At 44.0% G+C, this 9724-nt stretch overlaps 3 protein-coding genes across 3 annotated transcripts; 1 reads left to right on the top strand and 2 right to left on the bottom strand.

Moving 5' to 3' along the window:
• Positions 1-2415: 2415 nt before the first annotated feature.
• FOMMEDRAFT_165771 (uncharacterized protein) lies at positions 2416-4239 on the bottom strand (the record flags this gene model as incomplete). Its single annotated transcript, XM_007263389.1, has 4 exons — positions 2416-2718; positions 2784-3491; positions 3547-3941; positions 4001-4239. The coding sequence occupies 4 exons, from the start codon at positions 4237-4239 to the stop codon at positions 2492-2494; spliced, it is 1569 nt and encodes a 522-aa protein (XP_007263451.1). The 3' UTR covers positions 2416-2491.
• Positions 4240-4516: 277 nt separating this feature from the next.
• FOMMEDRAFT_103281 (MCM-domain-containing protein) lies at positions 4517-7770 on the bottom strand (the record flags this gene model as incomplete). Its single annotated transcript, XM_007263388.1, has 8 exons — positions 4517-5095; positions 5152-5427; positions 5482-5575; positions 5634-5749; positions 5799-6649; positions 6701-7407; positions 7463-7487; positions 7611-7770. The coding sequence occupies 8 exons, from the start codon at positions 7768-7770 to the stop codon at positions 4517-4519; spliced, it is 2808 nt and encodes a 935-aa protein (XP_007263450.1).
• Positions 7771-8296: 526 nt separating this feature from the next.
• Positions 8297-9513, top strand: FOMMEDRAFT_103279 (TPR-like protein; the record flags this gene model as incomplete). Its single annotated transcript, XM_007263387.1, has 5 exons — positions 8297-8497; positions 8558-8701; positions 8751-8896; positions 8969-9200; positions 9264-9513. The coding sequence occupies 5 exons, from the start codon at positions 8297-8299 to the stop codon at positions 9459-9461; spliced, it is 921 nt and encodes a 306-aa protein (XP_007263449.1). The 3' UTR covers positions 9462-9513.
• Positions 9514-9724: the final 211 nt, after the last annotated feature.

The following is a 9724-nucleotide window of genomic DNA, read 5'->3' as shown; positions in this document are numbered from 1 at the left end:
CTTTGAAACAAAAAGGCACTACAAACACCTATTACTCCTAGAATAGATCTATCTAACAATACAAACAATACATACAATACAAACAAAAGTAATAATGAAACAATACTATACATGAATATGGTAGGATTGTTAAGATATGTTGCAGATTGCACACAGCCAGACATATCTTATATTACTGGGCAATTAGCACACTACTTACAAAAGCCCTAAATGTATTACTATAAAGTAGTGAAACATTACTTTACATATTTAAAATATACAACAAATTGCTGGTTTCAACTTGGAAGCACAAATGCCTTAAAACTATGAGGCTATTGTGATACAGACAGACAAATGATAGAAGGACATAAAGCAATAAACAGCTACATCTTTCAATTAGCTAAATCAACCATATCCTGGTCAAGCAAACAGCAAAACCTGGTACCACTATCTGTTTATGAAGCAGAGTTGCAAGCACTAGTGTATACTACTTAAGAAGCCATTTGGCTCAAACAATTTGCTGAAGAAGTACTGTAGACTGAATCAGCACCCATTACAATTTATTGTGATAATCAAGGTGCTATAAAGACTGTAAAGTCTGACAAAATAATGTACAATACTTGTACTAAACACCTTGATTTACAAAAAGACTTTGTGTAATGTTATATTCAAAACAATTACATTAATGTATACTATGTTCAATCACAGAACCAATTAGTAGACATCCTTACAAAAGCTCTCTATGTCCTACAGATCAAGCATCTAAACAAACTATTAGGCATACAGTCCTAGTTCTTAATTAATGCTTGAAGGAGAGTATTAGATTGTGCTCTGGATTAGAAAATCCCTAATTGTCTTATGTAGAGTTACTACACTTGGAATGTCTCAGACTATTGGACTTCACTATGTAGTATATAAGGCAGACACTTGCTTGATGTCTCAATAAGAGAGAGTACTTGGGGCACTCCTACTACACTTGTTAAAACAGTAAGGTAGAGATGAGTTTTTTGACTCTTATGTTAGAGGAGATGTGTTCTCTAAGTTAATAGTACTCTCAAACTGTAAATGTAGACCTGTAACCCTTAATCCAACTATATTCTCAAAGCTACCAGCTAGGATTTATACTAAGAGAACAAGTAGGAATACAAGAAGAGTCAAAAAACTAAGGAACTACTGTATCTATAAACTACTTTTTATAATAACTAGATAATAAGAGTAAAGTAAGGAATGAAACTTGAGAATAAGATAAAAGAAATAATAAGGACAAATATTACAAAGCTAACAGACACATTAGAGGCTAGGAAGAATTAACAGAGTGTTGTGTATTAGAGAATATAGACTAAGAGACTATTGTACAAAAGAGGTACAAGTTACTATATTAGGCAAGAAATGGATTAGCTGTATTATAATTGTATACACTGTCTCATGTCTCTATAGCTCTCTCCTACACTCAATACTAAGATGATCTCTATAAAACTTTATAGATTGATAGATAAAATGTTAAGAATTATGAAAATCTAGTAGTAATGTTGGTTTTTCACAAAACTGACTAAGATATGAAGAAAATGAAATAGGTCCAATCCTACAATCCTAACACATTCCTACTCAGCTGTTCAGCCTAACACTCTACCATTTCATGTACAAACAGTATGATTATAAATACTTCTTTAAAACTAAACAGAGTATACTAAACTATTACAGTATAGTCTACAATATATGTTCCTAACTAACACAATTTATTACAACTCAAACTACTCATATAGAACTGGTCCCTCTGTCACATTACCTACTCTCTATCTTATACACAAAGCTAGTCATCCTTAACTATTACTAATACTAACTATGTAACTTCTCCTACTCTCTAACATCCTTTCTTTCACAATACTATATAGTCTAACATAAAGTACTCTAAAGACCTTTCATTTGTAATTACTGTCAATTTAACTTTAGTACACATAAACAAAACTATACAAAACATGTAAAAGCAGGTAAGTGTAAAAAGGGACAGTATTAGCCTACTTGTGTTTCTGATTTCTTCCCTTCTCAAACTTGACACATAAATACTTTATATATAGTTTCTTTTTCTTTTATTATTATTAGTTTTTTCCTGTATCTCTTAGTGCAAATTGTAACAAGACTATAGAATATAGGAACAGACTATTAGATCACACTATTTAGAGACATATAGAGGTGAGAAGATGTTTGAATAAAAGTTTTATTAACTGTTCTTACTTTTCTTATTTGTTATTATCTACAGAGAGGTGCTCTGTAATGGTTTTTTCTCTGTTCATAAGTGATCAATTGTGAAGACAAAGGCTACTATATAGGCTATACAGTATAGCTAACATACTGTACTTATAATATACACAATAAGATTAGCCATTTGATTGTTGTAAACTTTTACTCAGATTATTAGAGAGAACAATATGTGGTATGCCTTATATAGCTTTACAAGCCAATAAACATGGAGTAATTGAGCAGCCAATATTAAGGTTGGAAGGTCTTTAGTACATTATACACTACTAGCTGGAGTGCTGCTAGCTGGTGCCTCACTTTGAGACACACCTCTTCCACAGCCTCCCCTACGCCCTCCACCACGCCCTTCTCCTGGGATGCCAGGACTACTACCACTTGCAAGGTTAGACATAGATGCTGCACCTTCAGTCGTGACAGTTGTCTGACGTTGAAGTTTACTAGGTTGGGTGCTGGTACGAGAAAGTATGACGGGAACCGGATCTTCTGAGGTTAGAATATAACAAGATCAAGTAAGATGGGGGCCGACTGAACTATAGAACTGTTCGTACCTGTTGCATTCTCCGCCCCGCTCGCTGCAATAGGTCCCGTTAGGTTTTTGGAATTGTCTCCGCGCTTACGGCCTCCTCGCGAACGATCCTTCCCCGGGATAGCTGTCGTCGGTTTCTCTGGTTTCTCTGCTGCCTTATGGGTGTCGTCACGAGGCAGAGCTGTCTCATTCGCCTTTCTTTCACGCTCGCGTTCACGCCGTGACTTCCGTTCTGACCCACCTCCCGGAAATACGCCAGCACCAGTCAATGCAGCTTCAAATTGTCGAGACGCAAGCCCGACTCCAATCACAGGTCGAGGTCGACGGTCTGGTGCTGTATCCCTAGCGACATCCTTTGTAGAGATTACCGTTGCTTGCTGGGCGGATGGTTTTGCTAAGGTCTTCGGACCCGACTTCGCGGGTCCAACTGAAACGGCCTCTTTGTCCTTGACCTTTAGAGCAGCAGTAGCTTGTGCTTCACCCCTCTTACCGCCACGTCTGTTCCTCTTTCCAGGACTTGGTCCATGCACAGTTTCATCACGTTCACCGGCCTGGGCTTGTTGTGGCTGCTTGCCCCTTTTTCGTCCACCAACGTCTTCTCTGTCCCTATCACGATAGTGGGCATGTGCCTTGAGTATTGTCTCTCTGTCACGCTGCGCTTGTTTCTCTGCACGGAGAGCGTCAAGAAGAGGTGTTGATTTTGGCTGCGGAGGTGGCTGGGATGCTGCAACTATAGCACTTGCAAATTAGCCACAGCACTAATTCAGGACTGAGGACAGCCGTACCGAGCGCTTCAATCGCATCCGTCTCAGTCGTTTTGGAGGCAGGGGTATTTAGTGCTGTAAAGAATGAAATAAAATCTTCGTCTATGGACCATATGTCATTCTGAGTGTAAATCAATGACGTATTGAGGGGGCGCGAGTTACCTTGATCTATGGTACCCATCCTTGGATCCAGTTTCCGCTTTTCAGAGGGGACTTTCTGTGAAGGCGCGAACTCGACTATCGCAACAGATTCGTTGCCTTTGACTTGTCGGTAAGAGTAGTGGTACGACAGATTAGGGGTCATACCGGATTTGTCGCGAAATATATGCCCATCGTATGCCTGACTGAAAGTTGCAAGTTGTTCAGCAGTCTTGAATGCAATATATGCACGGGAGGGTGTGTTCTCTTTGTTGTATCTGGGCCACCAAACGTGTTTTCAATAATCGTTTGTCATCAACATGCCATACAGACTCACTTCTTCCTGACTTTTCCGGAATAGAACGTGCGCCATGAAACACTTTCATCCGTCACCCAGGGTTGCACACTTTGCCAGAAGACGTCCTCTGGCAGATTAGGTGGTAGACGACGAACAACAGCCTTCAGCCTGTCCACCCTGCTCGGCTGAGTGGTCTGTGCTTTCTTCTCAGAGCGTGACTTGTTTCTGGGCTTACCACCAGAATCCGCCATGGTCATCAAGAGGTCCGTTAGTGTCATGTCCGTCGCGCTGAATGATCCGATAGCATCACGTGATGATATCTCGCTTACATAACGTAGGAATGACCCTGTGTAGCATCGCGTCGAATAGGTTTAATATTCAGTGACCCCCCTTGCGACGGCTGTTCGTAGTGAGGCAGTACGAAATGGTAAACCAAAGACTTCCATTAATCAGTAATTTAATACTAGCATTCACCACAAACAAGTGTGTATAGAGCAGTTCAGATAGATTCAGCTGGAACTTACAACACCTACTATCGGACTCGAAGCTACTTCGTCAAGCCCCTTCCACCTTCTTGATTGTGCGTCTCTCTCGTTCTCCCACGACCTTCACAATGCCCTCAGTCTCAAGACCTTTAATCGTCTCTGCAAATTCATTTACGTCAATTGCAATGCTACTCTGACCTCCTAGTTGCTTCACGAGGTCCAGCCAACGAATACCACGCAACCCAGAGTTGCCCTCAAGTAAACTCAAGATCTCACGACGCAAATCTCGACGCATCTTCCTCTGCTGCAGACTTGTGCCCGTATTGATCAAATCCATGTCGATCTGACCCGTACGCGGGTCTGTCGCGCTTGTGCGGATCGCATCGCGCATCAAGCGACACGCTTCTTGGACATCGCCGAGCTCGACGAAACCGGACAAGCGGCTTCGTGCATGAGCCTCGGAAAGCCGGATCATGCTTTCAAGCTGACGCGTAGTCGCCGTAATGCGTCGTTCGGATGTGCGCGGGTCGTGACCCATGTTCCGTAGCTCAACGTACGCACGCACGAGCTCTTTGGAGGCTTCCTCAGTGATGACGGGATAAACATGAGAGCGTGCATATGTAATGTATGCGGAGAGTTCATCAAGAGGCTGTGCGCGAAGACAAAAGTCAGAGACATGCCATTAGCGAGTTAAAAAATAAATACCAGAGTATCATTTCCACCTGTCTCTGGTGCATCTTCAAGGTATAACCCGACAAGATGTTGAGCGAGTCGCCGATCCGCAACTTCGTCAGTGTTGTCGAGAACAAGATACAGGAGGTCAAAACGTGAAATAAGTGTAGGTGGCAGGTCAATATTTCGTGTAATAGGCCATTCCTGGACATATTTCGAGCCAACCGGATTTGCGGCCGCTAGGATGGACGTTCTTGCATTCAATGTTGTAATAATACCAGCCTTTGCGATTGACACTGTTTGTTGCTCCTGCGAAAAAGCCAACATTAGTAAAAGTAGAGCAGGAGCACGTAAAAAGCGCACCATTACTTCATGGAGAACACTGCGAGTAGAGTCAGACATTTTATCGAATTCATCAATGCAGCAGACCCCGCCGTCACTCAGAACAAGGGCCCCACTATACATATTTCACTGTTAGCAGCGTGACAGGTTCAGATACATGATCGTAAGCAGACCTTTCCAGGACGAGTTGCTTGGAGTCGGGATCACGAGTAACATATGCCGTTAGACCGACTGCAGATGATCCCTTCCCTGATGTATAAACACCTCTTGGAGCAATTTTGTGTACATACTGTGAGTACAGTCAGATCAGTACTTTAGCAAGGTAAGTGACCCCATACCTGCAAGATCTGAGATTTACCTGCGCCAGGATCGCCAACAAGTAAGACATTGATATCTCCTCGGTATCTCGGGCCGCCTCCTCCGCCTCCTCGAGCAACACTCTTATTCGTACCACCAAAGAGCTGAAGTAGAATCCCTTTCTTCACGTCATCCATTTCCCAAATTGAAGGTGCAAGTGACCGTGCAAGTAAATTGTAGATATCCGGTCTCTTGCTGAGCCCGACAAGCATTGCCTCCAACTCCTCCTTCCTCGATTTCTGGCCTGGTTCAGCTGTGCTTGCCCGAGTGTAGGCATCCTCTTCATCCTCGTCATCACCTCCGCCAACACCTGCAGAACCAATACCAGGTAGGCGGTCAGCAGCACCTGGTCGAGTAGATTTATCAAACCCGAGCCGGCCCCCACCCCCACGACGTACGTGCACAACGTCAAGGAAAGTTTTGAACAGACTTTTGAGCGTGCGCTGTCGAGGATTCACGCGTACTGGGACACTGCGGAAGATTCCAGTAATAATGAGACGGTCTCCAGGTTTCGCGACGTCGACAAGCTCGTCGTATACGCAGAGCGAGACAGTCTGCGGAGTCTGGCCATCTGGAACTGCATCCGGGGTCTCTTGAAGGCGTAGCACTTGTCGGTCTGCAAATTCACAACGGTTATGGACCAGGGTCATCGAGCCGGGCATTGCGCAGACATCACGTGGGCAGCGGCTGGGCTCATCAATTCGTCCACGGTCAATTTCTACCTGTACCGTGTGCAAGCAGGTGAGACATCTAAAAAAAGCAACTTTCATGTCCGGGATAATGGGTGTTGCTCGTATGACAAGACCCTTGATGCATACAAGTTTATCGGTATCTAAAAGTCATTCATGAATGAGACTAAGACAACAAACAGAATGTAACACACCACTCGGGTTAAGTTCCCTCATATTTCCAGGCTTCTCACCAAATGGTCTGACTTTGTAGACTTTGCTCAAGATATCCGACATTTCTTCCTCTCCTTCTTTACCCTGCATACCTTCCACTCCTTTTGTGGCATCCTCGTCGGCCAGTTCAATCATCACATCCTTCAGCACCTGATCCATAGCAGGAATCACTTCTTGAGGATATTTTATCAACTGGCTATGGAGCTTCTTGCTTGGAGGGTATGATAGAATATTAATCACATCGACGTTCAAATTCGTTTGACCTGTTTGGCGCATACGACGCAAATATGTTTCGTACAAAAGATGCTCTCCTTCCTCAGGTGAAGACAACGGGTATGTTGTCAAACCGCTCTCTCGGTTGAAAGCGATGCGATATTTCGGTTTGAAACCATGAAGGAACTCACGGAAAGTTCGCATTGTCTGTGCAAGGTTTACATTCGTTCCCCAGATTGCGCGTATTTCATCTGGCTCTGAAGAAGGAATAGCTGCGGAAAGCTGTTGAGCGGATATTTGTCCTGTTGATGACGGAGGAATGAAGAGCCCTGCGATGTCTCTATTGGCGTTTTTTGTGCTCTGGGCAGTGGGTCTGGTACTGGGTGTGGGCGTTACGCGAAGAGAAGAATGGATGTCTCCTCGACGATCCTTTGGCGCTCCTGTGGCGTCAGCAGCAGGAGTAGAGAGTGCGCTACTGTCGCGGAATTAGAAGAAAATGAGAACAGCTTCCTATTAGTAGTACAACTTACGAAGGAAAATGCAATGGGTCTGACTCTTGCAGCCCGGTAGATGACGGGAATTTCCCTGCTCCAGCAGCGCGCATTCCAGGAGAAGAGGAGCTTGGATAGTTCAGAATTGGCGAGCTTGTAAGATCTGATGCATTTCCGGGAGCACGACGGGGTGTGCTAAGACCAAGAGCGCGTCGAGCAGCAACGTTATGCAATGGTGTTGCAGACGGCGTGCCCAGGAAAAGGGGGTTATCGTCACTTGCAGAAACTTCTTGCGTCTCGGTATCACCGAGCTCCGAGCTCGGAAAATCCATTGGTGGCGAGGACATAACGCTGTGTGGACGTTGAGATACGACGATGGGGGCGCAATGAAAGACGCGTCGACTCAGTGTCAGAGTTTAGAGTTTCTATATTGGGACGCAACGCCTTAGGGCCGGTTTTCTCGCGTTCCATTTCCACCATACCTATCTTGCTGTACAAGACTATCTAGTATTTTGTGCTTCCTTGTCCCCTTTATCTGTTTGCCCAGTAAAGCTTAAGTAGCACCATATCGGCATGAATCTTGAATGGAACAACCACGGAAGGGCGCAAAGTTGTACTTTCCAAGACAGGAAGAAATAGCATACGATTTGCATATCGGCATTGCTTATTCTTCGTACGGGGCTAGACGTCATGCCCAGATACGTTGAAAGTTTATCATTCAGCTCTCTATGTCAGCTCAGTTAGCCCCCCATTTTTAATTTTATTTGTCGGGCTTTCAACTTTGCAATGTTCAGCCACGTGATCTTATATTCGTGACGAATGAAGTTTCAAGTGAACTTCGACAGCAGCTTGTCTTTAGGTACCTTTTTCCACATGTCTGCCCAGCTGACCTCTGCTCTAGCGAAGCTCGCGTCTTTTCGGCAACAGAACTCACGACAATCCCAGGAAATACTCGATGCGGGCGTCCCCCTGTTGCTGAGTAAAAAAAGCGCACTTAGTGATGTGCACTCGACTACATGGCTAGAGCAGCTTGCGCTCGCAGCGATTGACGTTGGAAATCTGGACATCGCAGACGTGCGTATCTGTGTTTCAATATTTGCATATGGTATCTGATTGGGTGGAATTAACCTACAGGAATGCATAGACACATTGACAGAGTGTTTCCCAGGCTCTCCGCGTGTAGATGTACTCGTCGGGATCAGGAAGGAGGTTTCACTTCCGATGGAGGTCGTGCTGGATTACTATGACGGCTTACTTGATGCTGACGAGTCTAACTCAGTGTGTTGTCTCCCCTATTTACGCCGAGGATGAATCTCATTTCCTGTAGGCAGCTTGGAAACGAAAGATCGTTGTTTTGCGTCGCTCGGGAGACATTGCTAAAGCAGTGGATCAACTTTCGAAGTTTCTGGACACGTACTACACTGATGTAGAGGGTTGGCTGGAACTTGCAGATATCTTCTCGTCGTGTAATCAGTACGAGATCACTTTGCTCCACATTCCCGCCCGTTGGAAATGTCAAACCCTTATTCATGACTGAACTTGTAGGTATGATGCAGCATTGCGGTCTCTTCAGCATGCATTACTCTTGGCCCCGCAGAACCCATTTTATGTCCTTCAATCAGCGGAAGTGGCGTATACAACAGGAGATATTCCGCTTGCATTGAAATTCTTCCTAATGGCCATCGACATGACCGAGGAACCGGACATTGATCCTGCATCCCGTGTGGAAGCTGTTCCAGAGGGTATTGCTGTTCGAGCTTGGTTCGGGCTCAAGCAGGTATATATATGGCTTTCGTACTTTGAGAATTTTTTTGCATCATTAACCAATGTACTTCGGCAGTGTACAAGGCATCTCATCACGGATCCTCGAACAGCCAGCACATCACGGTCGCAAACAACAGTACCTCAACATGTACATCTTCTTGACGAGCTAGCAACTGAACGTCTCCTTACTTCATATTCGACGTACTCAGGAGGTCCACGCAGTGGACCCGTTCGTGGACGCGAAGAACTTGTTAAGTGGTTAGAAGCAAAATGAGGACTAATTTCTACGTAATATTATTATCCGAAATACAATTCTTCTCTGCGAAATAAAATAGTACACTGTCTTAAAATGATTGCTTGCTTTACTATGTTGTTTGATAGACAGGTCCTGGAACTCTTTTGACTCTCTTATATTTAGTTAACTATTAAGATTACTTTTAGAGAATAAATGCATTAATGTTATTGTATTAATAATGTTTATTACATGTTGTTAGAATACTTAATTCTTAAGTTATTACACAAGTAATAGGAGTGTAA

This window comes from Fomitiporia mediterranea (genome assembly GCF_000271605.1).
Source record: "Fomitiporia mediterranea MF3/22 unplaced genomic scaffold FOMMEscaffold_3, whole genome shotgun sequence".
Classification (NCBI taxonomy): domain Eukaryota; kingdom Fungi; phylum Basidiomycota; class Agaricomycetes; order Hymenochaetales; family Hymenochaetaceae; genus Fomitiporia; species Fomitiporia mediterranea.
The sequence above is the reverse complement of the archived record's forward strand: the minus strand, read 5'-3'. Positions and strand labels throughout refer to the sequence as shown.